The 22,244-nt window shown below is 51.4% G+C and overlaps 2 protein-coding genes across 4 annotated transcripts; both read right to left on the bottom strand.

The window, feature by feature from the left end:
* Positions 1 to 257: 257 nt before the first annotated feature.
* HOGA1 (4-hydroxy-2-oxoglutarate aldolase 1) lies at positions 258 to 22,001 on the bottom strand. 3 transcript variants are annotated; one of them, XM_021699484.1, is made up of 7 exons: positions 21,738 to 22,001; positions 11,834 to 11,962; positions 11,516 to 11,643; positions 10,921 to 11,055; positions 10,576 to 10,672; positions 8,815 to 8,948; positions 258 to 1,185 (listed from the first exon to the last, which is right to left on the bottom strand). In XM_021699484.1, exons 1-7 carry the CDS (start codon positions 21,946 to 21,948, stop codon positions 1,036 to 1,038), a joined length of 984 nt encoding a protein of 327 aa, XP_021555159.1. In that variant the 5' UTR covers positions 21,949 to 22,001; the 3' UTR covers positions 258 to 1,035. The 3 variants fall into 3 exon arrangements, with proteins under 3 accessions (XP_021555159.1, XP_021555160.1, XP_044772509.1); XM_021699485.1 differs by lacking the exon at positions 11,834 to 11,962; XM_044916574.1 differs by lacking the exons at positions 10,576 to 10,672; positions 10,921 to 11,055; positions 11,516 to 11,643; positions 11,834 to 11,962.
* Positions 17,216 to 17,990, bottom strand: C6H10orf62 (chromosome 6 C10orf62 homolog). The gene has a single exon (XM_021699916.1). It carries the CDS (start codon positions 17,909 to 17,911, stop codon positions 17,216 to 17,218), a length of 696 nt encoding a protein of 231 aa, XP_021555591.1. The 5' UTR covers positions 17,912 to 17,990.
* Positions 22,002 to 22,244: the final 243 nt, after the last annotated feature.

Here is a 22,244-nt window from a genome sequence, read left to right as displayed (position 1 = left end):
ATGTGCTGAGGTGTTTCCAGATATCTCAGTTGAATCTTTTTGCCTCTACCTCCCAGTCCGAACTTCAATAAGCCTTTCCCCTAGGCCACCACGGATCTAATACCTCGTTTGCTGTGGACTCTTAGGGCCTCTCTCAGAGCTGGGAGAAAGCAGACCTTGAAGGTTAAATTGCCTCTAGGAAGGTTCTTGACATCTAGGCAGGAAACCTAAGACGACATGGCAGCGAGGTGTCAATTTGTACATGGCCACACTGTTTTCACTTACTCAGCTTTATTGCAAGAACAAAGTATTATTTTTAACAATGAAAGCACAGTGCCTAAGGCAAGAGGATGGCCAGGTCTTAGACCAAGTCTCCTTCCCTAATGTCTCAGACCTAGGTTGGCTAGAAGTCTCCTTGAATGTAACATTTATCCACCAGGGGTCATTATTTACCAACTCTGGCAAGCCCCTGGATCGGCTCTGTGCTCTCTACGGTTGAGATCAAGGCTAGAGATGAGAATATGAGATAATCAAAATGGATTTAGGAAAGGGCACTGTGTCTGGAATGCAGCTTGGGGGCCTTTCAAAGGCCAGTGACACTTCTGATTAGGTTTCCGAACCCACTGCTTTCCCTGGAAGGAGTCAGGTTCTTAGGAATAGCTCTGGCTCCCCGCTGCACTGTGCTGGGCTCAGGTGTGTACTCCCAAGTCTAAGCGGCCGTCCCATCAGTAAAATACATGACCTTACTTGTGCCCAGTACCCCCTGCTCTTGCCCTCTAGCTCCTGGTCACGTCCCAGGGCACAGGAAGGCACAGTAGAAGGACAAGCAATTGCTCCTTCCCAGACTGAAGGTCTCTAGAGAGCAGTTTAGGATACAAATGCCAGCAGTCACGGGGCTGTGAGAATAGGAAATGGGGATGCATGGCAGAGCCTGGGAGAGGCTACCTGGAGGACTGAAGTAGGGAAACAGGCTTTGAAGCCTCGTACCACCATGTGCCTCTTCGACTGCAGGTACAAGGCAGGAAGCTGAGATGGGCTCGGGTCCTCTCCTTGCCCTCAGAGCCAGCCATTACTGCTGAAATCCATACGCAGCTCCTCCTCATCCGTGGGGCTCAGCTCCTGCAAGGGGGCTCGGCAGGGGCCTCCATAGTAGCCAAACCAGTCCATGGTCTTCTTCAGCCCGGGGATCCCAAAGCGCCGAGTCACCTGTGAAGCAGGGCCTGTTAGAAGAAACTGGGGAACCCCTGCATACACATGTCTGGGACACAGGTGTCACTTTCAGAAAGTTAGGGTTCCTCCCCGCCTCCCCTGGTACAGTAACTTTACCACATCAGTGACACCACGGTCAATTGGAAATTCAGACTGAGAGACCAGAAGGCAGGTCAGCAGTAGAGAACACAATGCCAACAACTCAGATTAAGGAAGGAAGTCACCTCCTTGGGTTTTAGGAGAAAAATCCACCCCATTGGGGAAAAAAGCGGCATTCAGTCATCAAGCTGGGATGGGAGAAGATAGCAATGCTGTGGGTCTGCAGCCCAGTTCCCAGAGACCTAGGGCCAGGGCACAGCAGGCCTGGGAAGCCAGGCAGGGGAAGGGTCTGTGAGAGCCTCAGGCATAGCCCAGACCTCAGCTGGCCCTGCAGGATGGACCCTGACCCACTCATAGCTCCTCCCCGACCCCAACTCTGAAAAACAATGCATCAGCTGTCCTGAGAGCTTCCACTGTGTAACCTTGTATCATGAGCGTTTTCTTGTCTAAAAAATGAGGGGACTGGATGACATGATATCTAAAGTGTTTTCCATTGTAAGGGGGACCTAAAGCTATTGTGATAACTTAAAATCATGCATGGGGTCTTACAGAAAATGAAGCATCAAGTTTCTTTGCCTTCGGCATAGCAACTGGTTATTTCATGCTGATCAGAAGTGTTAGATGAATCTTTGACTACCTAAAAACTAGGAATGTAATCATTACTTAATAATGTTTTATTTGGAGGGAAGGTAAAACCTTAGAAGTATGGGCTTCACGAAGGGTAAAATAATAAAAGAGGTTGGTTGTGAGCCACTGATGAATGCTTGACGACTAACTGTTTACCACTAGTGGCCGGGGAATTTTTTCTTGGAATGAGTGATACGCCATCCTCCTCCCAGGCCTGGCCCCAGCCATGATGTTCTAATAACCTGGGCTTTTCACCCAAAACCTGAGTGGGGTATGAAAGACCTAGGGGAGAGGATGGGAACAAGAAGTACCTAGAGAAAAGCCGCCTTCCACCTTAGGTGTGTGAGATCTCTGAGTTGCCCCCTCCCCAGACCCACAGAAATAATTGAATGCTTTTTGTGGTAAAGAACACAGAAAGTCCTAAATATAGCCAGGGCAGGAGGCCAGCTAGGTCGGAAGGCAGAGGAAGGACATTGTGTTCGAGCAGGGCAGGGCAATAGGGTGACATCAAGCTGCTCCTGGGGTGGCTGAGCTGACAGCCCAGGCAGCAGAAAGGTGTTCCAGGCATTCCTGAATGTGTGCCCGGAGTTGGCACACAAGAAGGCACCGAGGGAAGAGTAAGGCAGGATGGCATGCAGAGAGCTAGCATGGCAGCGAGCATCCTCTCCTCCCAAGGGGCAGCCCACGGCTTCATCTGTAAAATGAGGAGATGACAATACCTACCCCGTGTCACAAGAATCAAATGAAAAATACCACTGTAAGACCAGACCCCAAGAGACCTAAAAGCTGCTCCTTTTCCTGTCCTGGTGGTATGCTGGTTCTGGAACCTTCTCTCTGCAGGTGGGTGGGCAAAGAGAGCAGAGGTCCCACCCCGGTGGAGTGTCCGGTACATACCGGACAGTCTGTGCTCTGATGGGGCTCAGCTGAATGGCCCTCATTTCTGCAGTTCTTGCATCCTGTTAATAGGGCATCCTATCCCAGGAGAACCTTCACATCCAGGGGGACTCGTGCTTGCCTCCTCAGCTGTCCTTTCTCTAAAGCTGAGTTAATCTGCCCCTTTGAGGTAAAGATACAAGCTGTGAGGGAGATCTAGAGCCCACCACTTTACCCAAACAAAACATTACTGCTTAGCCTGGGACTATCACCTCAGATGCAAAATTTAAGGGGATGCCAAAAAAATCCCAGTCATCCAGGTAAGTGATATTTAGTGCCATATTTTTTTAAAAATCAAAATCAATGCAAAAAAAAAAATCCATGATGAACAAAGTGTCAATGTTTTAAATAAAGAGATCCGACAGGGGCTCCTGGGTGGCTCGGTCAGTTAAGCGTCTGACTTCGGCTCAGGTCATGGTCCCAGGGTCCTGGGATCGAGCCCCGCGTCAGGCTCCCTGCTTGGTGGGGAGCCTGCTTCTCCCTCTCCCCCTGCTGCTCTCCCTGCTTGTGCTCTCTCTCTGTCTGTCAAATAAATAAATAAAATCTTAAAAAAAAAAAGACAGGATCCAACAGAACCGTGCCTTGCCATATTGTGGCCCGAGGCAAAAGTAAACGTGTGCCCCTATAGCCATGTTCTGTGTATTTTTTTATTGGTTCATTTTTGTTTTTCTAGGAGTAGATGCAGGAAAAAATTTTTTGATGAGGTTGTTTCTATTCAAGCCAGGGAAGTAAAATTATAATAAATTATGTTTTTAATGTAGATAGAATATTTAAAACTAAAAGAATGCTGTTTTAATATACCTACTTTTTAATTTTCTAATATATTTTTTCAAATAGTTTACTGTTCTATGGGGGGCAAAAATCACCATTTAGAAAAATACTGAGCCTGGCTGGCTCAGTTGGTGGAGCCTGCAACTCCTTTTTTTTTTCTTTTTTAAGATTTTATTTATTTATTTGACAGAGAGAGAGCACAAGCAGGCGGAGCGGCAGGCAGAGGAAGAGGGAGAAGCAGGCTCCCCACCAAGCAGAGAACCTGACCTCCCCACTGAGCAGGGAACCTGACAGGGGGCTAGAGCCCAGGACTCTGGGATCATGACCTGAGCTGAAGGCAGATGCTTAACCGCTTAACCGACTGAGCCACCCAGGTGCCCCAAGCCTGAACTCTTGATCTTGAGGTTGGAAAGAGAAAGAAAGGAAGGGAGGGAAGGAGGGGAAATACTTAGAGTTTCCACTTCCAGAGAGATGGAATGGATGTACTTTTCCCTATTCCTCCCAACAAATATAGCTAAAAATCCTTGGACATTATATAAAAACAAACATAAGGGGGCGCCTGGGTGGCTCAGTCGGTTAAGCGGCTGCGTTCAGCTCAGGTCATGATCCCAGAGTCCCAGAATCGAGCCCCACATGGGCTCCCCACTCAGTGGGGAGTCTGCTTCTCCCTCTGCCCTTCACCCTGCTCGTGCACGTTCTCTCTCTGTCTCAAATAAATAAATAAAATCTTAAAAAACAAACAAACAAACCTAAGACTCTGAAAGGTCGAGATAAGGAAGACAAACTAGGAACCTCAGGACCCAAGGAACACAGGGGTGAGTTCCCTGGCCTCAACTTGAAGCTTAAGAAGCCAGCAACCTCAAAATGCCAATGGGTACAGATAATACAAGCCCCCAACAAAAGCCTGTTCACTCAAGCCAAGGACCAGGAAGAAGCAGCCTAGCAAAAATGGAAAACTTTAAGACAATCACCACTCTACTCCAGCCAGGCACCCCAGCAAAAACTGTGGCCCCATCCCCACCATCCCCACCCAGGCCAGCAAAGGTTGAATTGGGACCCAGAACTTCTACACTACCCCCACACGCTGGCAGTAAAGAGTGCCCTTCACCCGCAACAATGGATGGTCTCAGCAGAGGCCCAGTGAGGAAAATCAGAGCTTACACGTCACTGCCCACACCGAAGGAGGTCACCCCCCTCCAGACATATTTGTAACGTCAGTGGTGGCCACGTGGGAAGCAGTAAGGAGGCATTCCTACCCCCTTCCAGTCAGGGAGGTGTCACTGGAGGTCGGGGGCAGAGCTGGAATTTAAAAAAATCCTCCCCAAAAGAAATCTCCAGGCCCAAATGATCTCACTGGAGAATTCTAAAAACGGTTAAAAAATATTTAACACCAATTCTACACAGTCTCTTCCAGAAAACAGAAGAGGAGGGAATACTTCCCAGTCAACTGATGAAGCTATTATTATCCTAAGACCAAAATCAGATAAAGGCAGCACCAAAAAAAGGGGAAAGCTATATACCACTATCTCCTATGAATATAGACAGAAAAATCTTCAACTAAGTATTCGCAAATGGAACTCAGCAATATTGGAAAAGAGTTACACATCATGACTAAGTGGGATTTATTCCAGGGATGCAAGTCTAGTTCAATATTAGAAAACTATCCATATAACTCAGCATATTAGCAGGCTAAAGAGGAAAAAAAAATCACACGATCATATCAGTCAAGGCAGAAAAGCGTTTGACAAAATACCTTCTGCAATCCCACACAGACTTGATTACTATAGGTATATAATAAATCTTAAAACCAGGTAGACTAATTACTCCCACCTTGTTATTTTTTTCCAAAATTGTTTTAGCTAGTTTAATTCCTTTGCCTCTCCATATAAACTTTAGAATAATTTGGTGTGGTTTTGCAGATAGACACACAGATGATGGGAGCAACAGAGAATCCAGAAATAGACCCACACAAATATGCCCAACTGATCTTTGACAAAGGTGCAAAAGTAATTCAATGGAAGAAAGATCATCCCTTCAACAAATGGTGGGGGAGCACGTGGATATCCAGAAGCAAAAAAAAATGAACCTCCACCTAAGTCTCACACTTCATACAAAAATGCACTCAAAATGGGTCACTGACTTGTAAAACGTAAAACTCGGGGTGCCTGGGTGGCTCAGTCGTTAAGCGTCTGCCTTCGGCTCAGGTCATGATCCCAGGGTCCTGGGATCGAGCCCCACATCGGGCTCCCTGCTTGGCAGAGAGCGTGCTTCTCCCTCTCCCACTCCCCCTGCTTATGTTTCCTCTCTCACTGTCTCTCTCTCTGTCCAAAAAAAAAAAAAAAACCTTAAAAAAAATTTTTTTTAATTAAAAAAATGTAAAACTATAAAACTTTTAGGAAAAAAAATAGGAGAAAATCCTCACAATCTAGTGCCAGGAAAAGCCTTCTTCCACTTGACATTAAAAGCATAAATATAAATGAAAATATTGATGAATTGGACGTCATCAAAATTAAAAACTTTTGTTCTGCAAAAGACCTGTTCAGAGAATGACAAGACAAGCTACAGATGGGGAGAAAATATTTGCAAACTACGTATCTCACAAAGGACTGGTATCTAAAAGATATAAAGAATTTCCAAAACTCAATGGTAAAAAGAAAAAAATCCAGGGCCCCTGGGTGGCTCAGTTGGTTAAGCAACCTTTGGCTCAGGTCATGATCCCAGGGTCCTGGGATTGAGCCCTGCATCGGGCTCCCTGCTCAGCAGGGAATCTGCTTCTCCCTCTGCCTGCCACCCCCCTGCTTGTGTGTTCTCTCTCTCTGACAAATAAATAAATAAAATCTTTTTAAAAATCCAATTATAAAATAGGCAAGAGACATACACAGACATTTCATTTAAGAAGATATACAGATGGCAAATAAACACATGAAAAGACGTCCAATAGCATTAGTCATCAGAGAAATGCAAGCTAAAACCACACTGAAATGTTTCTACACACCTATCGGAATGGCTAAAATAAAAAATAGTCACAATGCCTAAAGCTGGTGAGGAGGCAGAGAATGGGTCAGTCATACATTTACACTGATGGAAACGCAAAACAGCATAGCCACTCTGGAGAACAGTTGGGCAGTTTCTTAAAAAACTAAACATGCAGGGCGCCTGGGTGGCTCAGTCGGTTAGGCGACTGCCTTCGGCTCAGGTCATGATCCTGGAGTCCCGGGATCGAGTCCCGCGTCGGGCTCCCTGCTCGGCGGGGAGCCTGCTTCTCCCTCTGACCCTCCCCCCTCTCATGTGCTCTCTCTCTCTCTCATTCTCTCTGTCTCAAATAAATAAATAAAATCTTTAAAAAAAAAAAAAGAATTATTGGGCGCCTGGGTGGCTCAGTCGGTTAAGCCACTGCCTTCGGCTCAGGTCGTGATCCCGGAGTCCCGGGATCGAGTCCCGCGTCGGGCTCCCTGCTCGCAGGGGGTCTGCTTCTCCCTCTGACCCTCCGCCCTCTCATGCTCTCTGTCTCTCATTCTCGCTCTCTCAAATAAATAAATAAATCTTTAAAAAAAACACAAAAACTAAACATGCAATCATCATATGACCCACGAATTATGTATTTATCCCAGAGAAATGAAAACTTACAGTCACGCAAAAACCTGTACATCAATGTTCAGAGTAGCTTCTCATAGCCCCGAACTGGAAATGACCCAGCTGTCCTCTCACCAGTGAATGGTTACACACAGTGTGGCCCGGCCACACCGTGAAACACTATTCATCAATAAAAAGAAACGGGCTATTGCTGCATGCAACAGCTCGGATGAATGTGCACAGAATTCTGCAGAGTGAAAGCCAGCCAATTTCAAAGGTTAGAGACCCAATGATCCCATTCATATAGCAGTCTTGAACTGACACAACTATAAAAATGGTGAGCGGATGTGCAGTTGCCGGAGTTAAGGAGGCGGTGGGGGCAGGAGGTGAGTAGGTGTAGTCATGAAAGCATAACATGAAGGATCCTTCGGGTGATGAAAATACTCTGTACCTGGACTGTATCAAAGTCCAAATCCTGGTTGTGATATTGTACTGTAATTTTGTAGGATATTCCCATTGGGGGAAACTGGGGAATGGGTACATGGACTCTCTCTGTATTCTTTCTTTCTTTTTTTTTTTAATTTTTTTTTTTTTTAAGATTTTATTTATTTGCGAGAGAGAGAATGAGAGACAGAGAGCATGAGAGGGAGGAGGGTCAGAGGGAGAAGCAGACTCCCTGCCGAGCAGGGAGCCGATGCGGGACTCGATCCCGGGACTCCAGGATCATGACCTGAGCCGAAGGCAGTCGCTTAACCAACTGAGCCACCCAGGCGCCCTTTTTTTTTAATTTTTATTTATTCATTTGAGAGAGAGAGAGAAAGAGAGAGAAAGAGGGCACACGCAGGGGGAGTGGCAGAAGCAGTCTCCCTGAGATCATGACCCAAGCCAAAGGCAGACGCTTAACCGGCTGAGCCACCCAAGTGCCCCTGGATTATTTTTTACAACTTCATCTGAACCTACAGTTATCTCAAAATTAAAAGTTTAATTTAAAATACACATACAAAGGTGTCTCTAAGAACACACATTTTCCTTCCTGCCTCAGACCCCAATATGGCTCTGCACAGTGCTGCTGGGCTCTTGACAGGCATTCCCTCTCAGCTCTTCTCCTTGACTTGCCCAATACAGAATTGGGGTACACTGTCTGACTGCAGAGAAGATTATTGAAAGACAAAACTCTCCTGGGAAGTCTGGGCTCTGAATACATCCAACCTTCTAACTCCTCCTTTACTCCCAATCATTCTGTTCTCCGGGATCTGACTCATAAAGCTGATGGAAAGGCCCATGATTCACTCTCCCCAGGCAGTGCATCTCTAGGTAAGGTCCCGGGATTACTTATGTCACCACAATCAGCCAGGTCGTTTGTCTCAATGCTTATTCCTGGGTCTAGAGGATTAGAATTTTAACTGGCTCCCTAAGTGAATTGCAACACAACCAACAGGGCTCAACTTTGTCTGAAGTCGTGATTGGAGTTCCCACGCTGGGAGATTCTCTAAAAGGATTTTCTGAAAGGGAAGAGGCTACGTGGTGACCCCTGTGCCTGCCCTGGCTCCTGCCTCAATGAGGACACAGACACCCCCCCCAACACACACACACACGCCTTGGGGTCATTGGCTGGGAGCTCACCGCAGTGTTTGGCTCAATGAGGCGGTGCTGCAGTTTCTGGGCATCTTCCCATTGCCCCGTGAGGCAGAGTCGCTCCAGCTGGCACACCTGAGCCCCCAGGACATTGGCCAGGGCACACACGCCCCCCACAGCTCCTGCCCCAGAGTAAGATGCAGAACATCAGCCAGAGCCTCTTCTCACAGGCAATTCCAAAGCCTGCGCCCCCGCACCTCTTATTCTGGGGAGAGAGGATGTGGATTTCGGTGCCACTGGTTGGTCATATCCAAGGCATGCTCTGTGAGTCCAGAGTACAGATTTCCAGAGAGAAAAGCTGCCAGCATATTTGAAGTAGAATCGCACAGGCTGAAGGTCAGGGAACAGAGCCTGAAGGCTAACTTAAGAACAGTTCCTCCCCTGCACCCCCCAACACACCTCCCAGAGTAAAGTCCCACCTGCCAGTTGACACCTCCATGATCCTCTAATAGCCCCCTGACTCATCAGTCCGGGAAGGGGGTGGAGTGGACGGGAAGACCTTGCTCTTCTGAAATCTTATCCCCCCCCCCCCCCCCCCCCGTGAATTTGGCCTGGGACGGCGCTGGGGGTGGGGGTGGGGATGGAAAGAGCCCTGGACACAGTCGGGAGACCAGGCATTTCCTCCCACTGGCAGCATGAACTTGCCCAAGTCCTAGACCTCCCGGTCCTCTTTGTTCTCATCTGGGCAATGAAAACGGGCTGGCTGTGATCTTGGGGGGCCTTGCCACTCTGCCAGCCTGTGATGTGATTCTAAGGCTAGTTAGGGGTGACCCTAAGCACAGTGGCCTCAAGACTGGAGAGTGGGAAATTTGGAATGAGCTAATAAAGCTGCCATTTATGGATCCCCACTCTATGCCAGGCACTACGTGGACAACGTGGCCACATTCTCACACGTTCTCACAACACCCCCCTGCTTTACAGAGTAGAAGCTCAGGCCCAGCGAGGTTGAATACCCTGCCCGGCAGTAAGTACTACCCCCCCACCCCACCTCCAGAGCCTGTGCTCTTTCCATCTGCCCCTCCCTCGGGAACAAGGCTTTAATGGGTCCCCTCTTCTGCCCTTGCACTTTAGAGACTGTGACGTGGCAGAGGAGAGATGTGCAAGGACCCAGGCAGCAAGCCGAAGTCTGTGGAGACCAGAGGCCAGGAACTGGACAAGTAACACAGATCTGGCCTTGCTGCGGCTCCAGCCGAAGGGAGCAGATGCTTCCCCTCTTCCCCGCTCCCGGGCTCAAATCCAACCTGAACCCAAGGAGCCCAACCCACAACAGACCGGCATGGTTGGTTTAACGGTGATGTTCCTAGGATCCTGGACGAGAACGGAATCAGGCAGCTGAAGATCCCTGGCCCAACCCTATAGGTCTAACAGTTCCTTCTGGCCTGGCACCAGGGGGAGGCGAAAACAGACTCCTGGACCAGAGGAAAAGCCCCAAGGCCTCTATCCTCAGAGAATGATTTACAGGGTGAGATTAGAGGGGCTAAATTTGTCAACTAAGCAGGGAGCTCAGGACTTAGAACAAACTTCGGGCATCCCTGCTACAGCCCAAGGATTATACACAACCACCCTCTACTGCCCGGAAAGGTCACTCGGAAGCACCCAATTTTCAGACAAGCGAGCAGCGTTCTGGACTTCTGAGGTTTCCAAGCAGGCAGACTGGCAAAAGGACCCCACAGAAGGGGCCCTAGCCCTCGGCGGGGGGGGGGCCTGGCTGTACCACCCACGACAGTGTGAGTGCAGCAGGAGGCCTACCCACGGCGTAGCTGGCCAGCAGGAAGCCAGCCGATCCAGCCAACACCTGGAAATCCTGCCTCCGGGTCTTGTGAACCATCAGCCCCATCCTGGTCACCTGCAACAGCAAACCTGCGTGAGAACCGCGCCCAGAGCTTCAACACCAAGCGAGATGGGGGCTGGGCGGGGGATGAGCGCCCCTGCCCCAGAGAGCTAGCCCCAAAACTTGGACAAAGCCCCAGAGAGCCCACACAATGGCAAGAACCCCGAGAGCAGCCCAGGACTGAAGCGGGTCCCAGAGCTGCCCCGAAGTTGATGGCCCAGGAGACGAGGAAGGAGCCCCAGCCAGGAGCCACTGTTACTCACATCACCGCCACTGTCCTTGATGCCCACGATGTTCGGGTGCTGGGAGAGCGTGACCACCGCATCCACGGGCAGGGCCAGGCCCGTGTTGGCTGGGACGCTGTAGAGCACCACAGGGACTGGGGAGAGGTCAGCGACCTGAGGGAGGCAGAGAAGAGAGGAGAGGTGGTGGGGCCCGAGGGGCGCAAGGCACTGCCCACCACCACCAGCTCCGGGCCTGGGGCCCTGGGGGCCACCTGGATATGCCCACCTCCTGCACTAGGAGTCACAGTGCTGTGTTCCCTGCTTGTAAGCGATAATAATAATATTTCATGAGCGCTTTCTATGTGCCAGGCTCAGCTCTAAGTCCTCTACATTTCGATGGAACTCGGTCCTCACAAGGACCCCGTGAGGAAGACCGGGCCATTCCTCCCATCTGAGAGGCGAGGAAACAGCCACACAGTGTGTTTGGCCAGCGGCCCAGCGGCAGCCCTCCCCGTCCCCACGGCTGCCATTCACGGGAAGGAGGCTCCCCCTCGGCCCCCAGCTGCTCTCTCTCTCCCCAGGCAGCCTCCTCTCAGTCCCAGGCCCCAACCCCATGCCCAGGCCCCACACCCACCTTGGTGTAGTGGTGAATGAGGGCAGCGCTGCTCATGCGGCCACGATAGTAGCAAGGGGTCACCACGATGGCGGCGTCTGCCCCAACCTGGGCCATGCTCACAGTCATCTCCACAGTGGCTTGCGTGGCTATAGGAGGAAAGAGGGAGTCTTCCCTACGGGCCACGGCGGGTGAGAGCAGGAGGCCGAAGGGCTGGGTAAGCAAGGGGTTCAGAAGAGACAGAACCAGTAGGCTGAACCAGCCCCAGGACCAAGGAGCCTGGCTCCCCACTCCCAGGCCCCCCAAGCACCCCCAGAGCCCAGAGCACTGTGGCCTCACACTCGCAGCCAGAGCCGGCTAGCAGGAGTTTGTCCTTGGGCATGGCCTGGCGGACTCGGCTCACCACCTCCAGCCGCTCGCTGCTGGTCAGGAAGGGGAACTCGCCATTGGAGCCCTGGACCACGAAGCCTGCAAGACAGGTCCCATCACAGCCAACGCCTTCCCATCCTCTACCAACAACCGGGACGTTGCCGTTACGCACACCCAGGTCCCTACCACCCCAACGCCATAGTTTTTCACACATTTCCTTCCCGTCTTTGTCCTGATGCAGGCAGAATGTTTTACCCAGTTGTGACGGCAGTGTCCACACCATTTTTCTTTGTGTTAATGAAATATTTTAGCTATACCCCAAAGACTCGATAATAATAGAATCCACAGGTGTGTACCCAGCACCCACGGCAACCCTCCCCTGATCACCTTTTTCTTCCTCTTCTAGCTGTCCCGACTCGGGTGTCATTGTTCCCGTTCATGTCTTTATACCCTTAAGGCATACATATTGACCCATAAACAAGATATAAGACGTTTTTTGCCATTTTAAGCTTTATAGGAATGGAATCAAGCTCATACAAGCGTCTGTGGTTTGCTATTTTTGCTCAAGATTATGTTGTGAGCTTTGTCCCTAGCAGTACACAGTTCTGATTCATTTTAATTGCTATATTATATTCTGTTGTGAAGTTAGACTACAATTTACTTTTCATTCTCCTTTTGGGGACATTTAGAATGTTTCCTTAGTTTTGCTATTACAAATAATGCTGAAACAAACACATCCTATAAGGTCTTCTGTGCCCATGTCTGAGCTTCTCTACAGTCTACTTGGGTGTGTAATTGCTGAGCCACATCCATGTGCATCTTCACGTGCCAAACGTCTGCCTCATTAGCCAGTTTGTACCACATGGAAGGGCCTGTTAGTGTTCATCCATGCTATCGCTGGGTATTGTCAGAGTTAATTTTTGCCAATTTTCTGGGTGAAAAGTGACATCCCATTATTTTATTTTGCATTTTCCTGTTTGACCGATCATTTGAGAGGTTTCTAACACCACCAGATAAGGTGTCAACCCTTTTATATCACAGAATTGAGGCTCTTTGGCTGAATCTGAAGGGAATGTTAGAGTAAAACCATTTTCCTCTCTGCTTCTTTCATTTCACTTTCTCTTTCCTCTTCTTCCTCCTCTCTACTCCATCCCATTCCAAAAACATTGTTCTGAAATAGTTGACAAATACAGCCTATGACACAACAAGATTATTAATAAATAGGAGACCTCTTGGGAGAAAGCAAAGAAGAGAAAGCTGGGGGGCGGGATACTGATATACAAAATCCCTGCCACGCAGTTGTGAGAGATGGGCCATCACTTTGGTTTGGAGCTTCCTGACAGTCAAAGCTAAAAGGGAAATGTGATCAGCTGACAGATACGCAGAACTCAAGATAAAAGCAAAGCAGCTGCCCCAGAGACACACAGAGTTTCCTGGCATTGGGACCAAGAGAGACTGTTCCAGTGAGTCATCCTTAGGGGACACAGTGTGATGGAGAGTCAACTTTTCAACACAAACCTTTTTCCATGCTGTTCACGACACCAGCAGATTCCACAGAGTGGATTGCCAGAATGGCTCACTGGATACTTAGCAGTTGCCCCCCCCCCACTTTTTTGCCTTGGTAACATTGCAGGGAGCATCTTGAGGCAAATAGTTTTTGGCTTCTGTTGTGTTGCCTCCTCAGGATCCATTTCTTCACGTCAGGCCAGGAGCCTCCTTCTGTCTTGTCACAAAAGGTGCCGGTCCTTTGCCAGTGTGAGTGCCCCCATGTGTGAGTCGCCAACCCCGGAGAGGATTGGACCAGCATCCTCTGCTGAGAGGTCAAAGATTCTGAGATGGAACTTTTGCCACTGCCTCTATGGAAATGCCTCCAAAGACATCTCCCTCCCTCCACAACCCTGGCTGCCACCACCACCCTGGAAGGGGGCCAGGCCCGTTCCTGCACCAGCCACTTCTTCGGCCGTGTTCACTCATCCCCAAGACCCCCTTCATTCTGGGGGCCAGTTCCAGGGGCTCCTGAGCAGCAGGACAGCTGGGTCTTGCGCTCTCCGAGGGAAGGCAGGCCCCTGTGCTCAAGACTCCTGGTGGCCTCTCCCTTGTCTCAGAAAGGAGCATGTGACCCAGGCCAGAGGAAGGCAGGCCAGGCTGGGGAGGAGGGAATATCACAGAGTCGGGAAACAGTCGGACCCAGCTCCCCTTTTGAGCAAATTACATCATGTATCTGAGTCCCCATTTCCTTTTTTACGGGATGATAATAAAAACATTTCAATCCTACCTCATAAGGCTACTTTAAAGGCCCAAACAAGAAAATGTGCAAGAAAGCACCTTGAAATCTGTGAACTGATGCTGCAAAGAACCCCCCTCTCTCCTGGGTGGGATGTCCAGTTTTAGGCCTGCTGTGCCTCCCCTGGTGTAGACAGGGGACTAGAGCGGGGCGGGGGGGGGCACCAGGGCCCCGGACGGGTCAGGGAGTGAAGACAGCATGCGATGAAAGAGCAGATGGGTGGAGTGGTCGGATGCGTAGACTCTGAACTCAGAGGAGCCTGCGCGAAACTCGGCGCAGGCCCTTATCAGCTATGAGATCTTGGGCAAATGGCGTCACCAAGCTTCAGCTTCCTCACATGAAAAATGGGGATATTAGTGCCCTCCTTAAAGAGTTGTGAGGCTTAAATGAGATACTACTTATAAAGTGCTTAGATTAGAACCTAGCAGTGTTAGCTGTAATTATGACAGAGTCCGGAGAAAGTGCTCAAGCCTTAAATCAGGAGGGTGGCAGCTTTCCATCTGAGGCCGCTGTGGGAGGGGAGCCTGCTCTCAGGAACTTCTCCTGCCCGATCCAGCTGCAAGACAACGCGGCTCATCACAGAAGCTACTCTCCCTCGGCCCCACGGTTATGCTGACTGCTCTGGGGAGCCAGAGTGGCCTGGGGGAGAGGAGTGGGTCTTCGGGGCTGGGCATGCACAAGGAACATGGTGACTGACTGTGGCCCAAAGGAATCACAGTCTCTCTTACTCTTATGCCCCTTGACCCATCATCCTTGCCACCTCCCCTCAGAAGTCTTCCCAGGATCCCTCCACCAGACATCTCTCCTCTGAACTTCCATCTCCTGTTCCTTGTCCTTCCCTGTGGCCTACCCAAAAATATACAGAGGTTCTCCAGAACCCTTCCATCTCCCCCACCTCCACATGCAGGATTAGGCAGAATTTCTCAAACTGGTCTCTGCTGTAAAATGAGGAAGTTGGACTGTATGCTCTTCTACATCCTTCTGGGCTCTAAACTTCGGAGTCATGTTTCTGGCTTTTCCTGCTACCTTTCGCGCATCTCTAAATGTTCCCCTTCAGCCAAACTGTCAAGGTCCCCCAGACACAGTGTCATGACCCTGCCTCTACACCTTTGCGCATGCTGTTCCCTTCTGCCTGGACCACCTTCCTCCCTGAGCTGCAGCCCCGGAGAGCCTTTTCTCACTCCCCCTGGCTTCTGCCCCTCCTGTTATTTTGTCCCCCTTGCACAGCACATGGCCCTACTTTGCCAAGAATCATCAAGATCACAGACATCCCCTCATGTTGGCCTCCTCCACGACACCCAGTACGAAGTATTTTAAAGTGTATATATGCACACACACACAGACACACACACATTAACATTTATATAAAGTCACTTATGAGTAATTTTTAAAAATATTCAAATACTGGGGCGCCTGCCTGGCTCAGTCAGTGGAGCATGCGACTCTTGATCTCGGGGTTGTGAGTTCGGTCCCCACGTTGGGTGTATAGATTACTTAAAATCTTTACAATAGATAGATAGATAGATGAATTCAAATACATCCAATTATGCCCCATAAAATCAATCAACAACATTTAGGGTGTTTGTAGATTTATCCATCCTTTGGAAGGATTCTGGGCGCCTTCTTCTGGGAAGTTTGAGGCCCACAGGCTGGGAAACACTGGTAAGTTCATCACAGATGCCAATGGTACATTTCTATGTAAAGGAGCCACTGGGGGTTAGACAGTGTGGTGTAGCTGACTTCTCTCAACTTTCATGGGAGACAGAGCTGCCTCCCTTTAAGCCCCTTACTGGAGGTCCCCCCTTGCCCCAGAAACGGCTTCTTGGGACCCAGGAAGAGGAGGCAGGGGAAGTCCCGGGCTTGAGGGAGGGTACAGAGAGTCAGGACATGTGGTAAGAGGGCAGAGGTAAGCATGAGAGAGGGAGCCCCCTGGAGGGCCACCTCTAGGGGGCAGCACAAGGCAGGGACTTGGGGTCTGAGCTTTGGAGTCGGCCAGAGCGGGGCTCTAACTCCACCACTTACTGTCGATGCCCTGTCAGGCGAATTACAGCTCTGAGCCTCAGGTGTCTCATCTGCAGAACGGAGGTAACGCAATACTGTCTCCATGGGACTGTGCTGTAACACTTAACACAGAACATGGCACATACTAAAAACTGAAAAGAAAAAAAAAAAAGAGGGAGCTGCTGGTAGTACTAGTAATACTACTAATCCGTAGTACCAGCAGCAGCCCCAGCCACGGTAACATAAACAGGAAGAGAGAGTATATGGCACAACAGCTCTTAAGGTAGGCGGGGGAGGCATTAATGGGGATCCCAGCGACCCCGGAAAGCAGGTGGGGCAGGGAGAGAGCACTGCAGTGCAGGAGGCCACACGACTCGAGCAGCAGGAGATAGGGCGAAGATGACACCAAGAGAACAGGAGACCCACACCCCACCTTGCTTACTAGCTTCTGAAAGCCTGTCTCTCCCCCCCACCTCTCAACACCTGGCCGCTTCCTCCTTCCCTGGCCAACAGCGGGTTGGTGGGTGCTGAGCTCCCGGGAGACGTCCCATCCCCAGAACCCGAGACCCGGGGAAGCTGATTTATGGAGTCTTGAATCAGCCCAGCAAAAAGCCCAAGCCAAGGGCCACACGAAGAGGACTGTGGGAGCGGAAGCCTCTCCCCGTATCCCCGCCCAGTCCTGAGGCTGGCCACAGAGCCCCCCAGACTCAGAATGAGGGTATACAAGGCTTTATTGGCTCAGTTCCAGGCATTTGGCGTCGGTCTGGGGGCTCTCAGCTGCTCCTGGGATCTGCCTCGCCTGTCTTCTCTTGGTGGGTCTTCAGGGGCCCGGGCGTGTGTCTTGGCTGCTTCCCTTCCTTCCACCTGCCCCTCCGTCGGGAGCCATTCTCCGTGACAGACCCTACTCACAGACTTGAAGGGGCCCAGGAGCCCCGTGGGGGGCTGAGGAAGAAGGGTTTGGGGCAGCAGCCTCTCACCCTGGGCCACACGGGTTGCCCCACAGGAGAGAAAACAGGCCCACACTTGTGTGCCAGCCCTGTCGGGGGAAGGGGCGTCTCCATCTGTGGTTAGGTGGTGGCTTCAAAGGGGTGGTAGGTGTGTTGGCTGCGGTTGGGCAGACTGTGGCTCGGGTGGCTCGGGTGGCTCGGATACCCCTGGTGGCCGTGGGGACCGTGGCCATGGAAGGTGTGTGTGTGGTTCATGCCAGCTACCGCGGTTTCTCGCTGAGTGAGGAAATTCCCCTTCAGCTTCAACTCCACCTCCTCGAGGGCCTTCAGCTCCTCCTGGTTGATGTCTTTGGACTCCAGGTGGCCTGAGTTCTGGTAAATCATGGCACGCTGCAACATGGAATGAGCCAGCTGCTGTCCCAGGCTGTCAATCTCCTTGGTACAGGCAGCCACAGCAGCCCAGGTGGCCGCATCCGTGGACGAGGATTTTCCAGACTCCCTCTGGGTCTCTCTGGTCAGCGAGGAGCCAGACAACCTCTGCTTGCTGGTGAAGGACTGCCGGTGCAGAGCTGCGCCCACCTCTCCTTGCCTGGTGGTGAAGGTCTCTGTGCGCACCGTGGTGCTGGCCGCCCCACGGCCACTCTCGGGGGCAGGGGGGGTGCTGCTGCTGGTGGCCAGCTTCTCTTCAGAAAGGCGGCTAAAGTGAGATTTAATCCAGTTCTCATTCTTTGCTTGGTGACCTTCGGGTGGCCCCTGCTCCTCCTGGGCAGGAGCAGGAGATGTCTTCCTTCTCCTCCTCCTCTGAAACCACAGCATGAGGCCTCCACCGCCGAGTAAGAGGGCAGCCCCCAGCACCACCTTGCATGATGGTTGCTGGATGAGCTCCAAGAAGGCCTCCAGGACCCTAAGCCAGGCAGGCAGAGCTAAGAGCACACCGGGAGTGGGGGAGCCCGGATGGTATGGTTCATGCTTGAAAGGGCAGGTTCCCCGAGGCTGTCTGGCTGGCAGGCCCCCAGCTGGACCCTTCCTAGGATGCCCCTCCCACCTCAGCAATGAACCCCATTGTGAGGAAGGTGGCTAGGGGGGCGGGGTGGGGAGAGGCCACAGCATCCCTCACGTCCAACCCGGCAGGCCGTTTCCTGAGGCCCAAGTCCCGTCTCCCACCCTGACAGCTGTCCCCGAGGTAAGTTGCAAAGCAGCTTCCCCAATTCTGAGTCCCTTCTGCCTTCTGCTTGTGACCCATTCTGCAACTCAAGCCTTCTTTTCCAATCTTTGGTTTCTCTCCCTCTCCATCCAGTGGCCCCCAGGGGGCAGGTGCGCCGACCACGGCTGAAGGGGTCCTTCCATTCCAGGCATCCATTCCAGGCTGCCTGACGTCGGTGTCTCCTTTCATTCAGGGCCCACCCCTGCTGCCAGCTTGGCACATTTGCAGCCCCAACCCCTTTACAGAGCAGGGTCCAGAAGGAAAGGGGCCCGGGAAGGAGCTCATTCTAGAATAACATGAGGTCACAACTGAGAGGAGACAACAGTGGGCTGAGAAGGCAGAGCAGATAGGACAGGGGTCTTCAACAGATGCCAGATCCCAGAGGCCATTCCAGGATGGGGGCTGCTACCTCGTGCCTCAGTGACACACCTGCAAGCCCAGAATTCTCCCCCCTCCTCCTGAGCCCTGGTTAAATGGGCACAGTTTAGATGATGAACAGGTGGGCCACCTGGCCAGGCTCTCTGTAGGTACAGACAGTGGAAAGCCTGGCCCACAATCCCAAATTATATCCAGAGCCTCTCAGGGTAGAAACAGGCCTGGGGCCCTCTATTTTTCTCCCAGAGGCATCTAACACATTTTTTAAAAACCACATTTCACTTTTTGAAAGTGAATGCTAGGGGCCCCTGGGTGGCTCAGATGGTTAAGCGTCTGCCTTCGGCTCAGGACATGATCCCAGCGTCCTGGGATCGAGTCCCGCATCGGGATCCCTGCTCCTTGGGAGCCCGCTTCTCCCTCTGCCTCTCTCTCTCTCTCATGAATAAATAAAATCTTTTAAAAAATAAAAAAAAATAAATAAATAAAAGTGAATGCCAAAGTAAATGCCAAAATAGGGTTGTAAAAATTGTGATTTTTTTTTTAAACAAAATATTTTTATTTAACAAAGTAATGGCTTTAATATACACAATAATATCTTTGTCTATGTACTAAGGGAATAAGATACAAGCTCAAAGTTTTATGGGGGAACATCATCTCCCTAGTCCTGCTGAAGTAGCTCTGTGGTCGTCCACTAACCTCATTTGGAAATAACAACTCAAAGTTCATCTTCGAGGTTGTTTGTAGGAGTGAGCTCAGGGCCAAATGGCCCCTCTGCAACAGTTTTACCCTCCGGTCTCTAGTTATAACTTTCATTTAAAAATGATACTCTTTATACAAATAATCAGTAAAAATTAACAATTCAAAAATAAGAAATAAAGAGAGCTACACAGTTTCAGGCAATACCTTCCAGAAGAATCTCTAACCGTTCACTGATTCATTAAAGGCAGGTTCCCACCTCCCCTTTGGAGGCCCTTTAACTTATTGCAGGAGGCCCTGGCACTGTGGTATGTGAGGGCTTCCTCCTCTGCCCCCGAGTGTTGGGCAGCAAAGCCAAAGCCGGGGGCCAGGACAGGGCCAGAAAAACATTGTCTGTAGAGCAAAAGTTGCTCACGGCTCCTTTCCCGGGCATTCTGGCTGTGTCCTGGGAGCAGTGACAGGACCCTATGGCTCTATTCTTTATGCCAGGGCCTCACACTTGAGCTCCTTGGGAGGAATGCGTTAACCCTGTGGCTCAGTTCCATTCTAAAATGAGGAAGTCAGATTAGAGAGGTTCAGGGATTTCTCCAAGGTCGCCATAACTGGCAGAACCAGGATTCTTACCCAGCCTTCTAACTCGGGATGCTGAGCTCTTTCTACTCAGCCCACTGCCTCCCTGGTGTGTGGGTAAGAGAGAGATGAGGCGGGAGCAGGACCCTGTGTGGGTCAGTGGGCACCTGTGGCCCGTGGCCTGCCAAATCCACGGCAGCCTGTGATCCTGGGCACCCCCGTGTGCTCTGCAGGAGTGAATGAGCAGCTAGGAGGGAAGGAAAGGTCCAGAGAAGAGCCTGGGGGTGTCTGTGGATTCTCTGGGTGGCAGGCAGGCACTGGACGCAGAGTTCACCCTCCCCACCCCCTGCACCAGGGTGTCATTGAACCTGGAGGGTGAAGCCGAGTCTTCCTTCCTCTTAAGATTCAAGGAGCAAGGGGCGCCTGGCTGGCTCAGTCAGTGGAGCATGCGACTCTTGATCTTGCGGTCATGAGTTCAGACCCCATGCTGGGCATAGAGATTACTTAAAAAAATTTTTTTTTTAATAAATAAGAGATTCAAGGAGCTTCTCACTTTGCTTCAAGAGACGCAGGCCTCCGTGCAGACTCTCAGGCCCCAGCAAGCTGAGCCCGAAAAGAAATTTACTTAGAGTTTGTGTCACTGCTCACCATGGGCATCCACAGGGCATTCACTGAGCCCTAGGAAAGGGTCCCATCACCTCAGCCCTGAGATGTGGATGGGGTTTGGTCAGGTCAGTAGTCACTGTCACAAAGCAGCTCTATGGACCTGTGGTCCTAGTGACTGTGACCACTGGATCCATAACTTCTAGGGTACATCACCCTTTTCTATTCACAGTGTGCTTTCATTTGCCCTCTCTTGGATTTCTCTCCCAGCCATTGTACGATGTGGGCATCATTACTCCCAGGTGTCAGATGGGGAGACTGAGGCTTAGAGAGATGATCTCACAGCTAGGTCAGTGGCAGAGTTGTGATCTGAATCCAGAGTCCATGTTCTCAACTGCTCCGCTGCCCCGCCTCGGTCAGAACCTCTCCACTCCCAGAGCTGGTGCCAACCAGACTTTATTTGTTGAAACAGTCTGGTCTAGCAGCTCAGCAGTTAGTGCTGTGGAGTGAAACCAAGCATAGCCCTGCAGTCAGACCTGGGTTCAAATCCCAGCTCAGCCATGTATTAGCAATGACCTTGGGCAAGCAACTGTGTCACTCTGAGCCCCAGCTCCCCGTCTGTGAAATGGGGCTAGTGAGATTACCACCTCAGGGACTTGTCACGGGTGACAGACGAGGGTGGGCAGGATGGGAGGACCTGGCCACTTCTTCCCTTCATTTATTGTGCCTGTGGCTGTGTTGCATGTTGTCCAGTCCCTGACCTCAGCGAGGGGAGACCCACGTGTAAAGAGGAAATGAGTCAGAGGATCCAGGGAGGCTTGGCTCAGAAGAGCGTGTGCAAACAAGGCTTGTAGGGAGATGAGCCCACTGGCTGGGTTGCCACGTGACGCCCCCAGCTGCCTTCACAACCGCACAGTGTTTAGCTGACAAGGACTTTCATACCCATTACCTAGGGCCTAAGAAGGCACTCTGGCAGTTTACAACTGGGGAAACCGAGGCAGGTGAGACTCAGTCAAGGTTGCACGCCAGCAAGGAGCTTCCTGCCTCCTGACCCCAGAGCAGTGCCCCCTGCTCCTCTCCCAGAATAAAACGACTCCTCCTGAGGTACCCAATGTCTCTGAGCAGCTCACTGGCTGAGGAGACTGGGGTCATTCACCTCTCCCCCAACTCCCCCAGAGGACAGACCCCACTTACCTCGGAAGGGGAAGGTACCCAATTTGTGCAGGTTCTCCTCCAGTTTCCCATAGTCCACCTCTGCCGTGGCAGTGAAGGGGGTGGTCACAGGGGGGTAGATGCCTGCAATGTCCACCTTCCTCCCCTCCCCTGAGGCCCAGCCCCCCACATTCCTGGACAAGCCCCTGCTCAGCCCCTGCCTCACGGAGGACCAGACTCCACGGCCCAACATCTCTGCAAGAGGCCCGAGGCCCAGCTGGTCTCTGCCCCTGAGTGAGGCTGAGTCTGAACTCCTTCCTACCCTGTTAATGATCAGTGTGTCTAGTTAAAAATTTGCTGCCCCCTGACTATTGGTGCTGGGGCAGGCCTGGGCTGAGAGTCCCCAGGGTCAGAGGCTAAGCCTATAGGCCCCATGGCCTCGCTCCCCTTAGGGGGCAGCTGGACAAATGCCACAACCGAGTGTCCCTCGGGCCAGGCGCGGGGGGCGGGGGGGGGGGGGGTCGGTTCCTGGAGTACCGACCCTACAGG

The sequence above is a fragment of the Neomonachus schauinslandi genome, chromosome 6 (genome assembly GCF_002201575.2).
Source record: "Neomonachus schauinslandi chromosome 6, ASM220157v2, whole genome shotgun sequence".
NCBI lineage: Eukaryota > Metazoa > Chordata > Mammalia > Carnivora > Phocidae > Neomonachus > Neomonachus schauinslandi.
The sequence above is the reverse complement of the archived record's forward strand: the minus strand, read 5'-3'. Positions and strand labels throughout refer to the sequence as shown.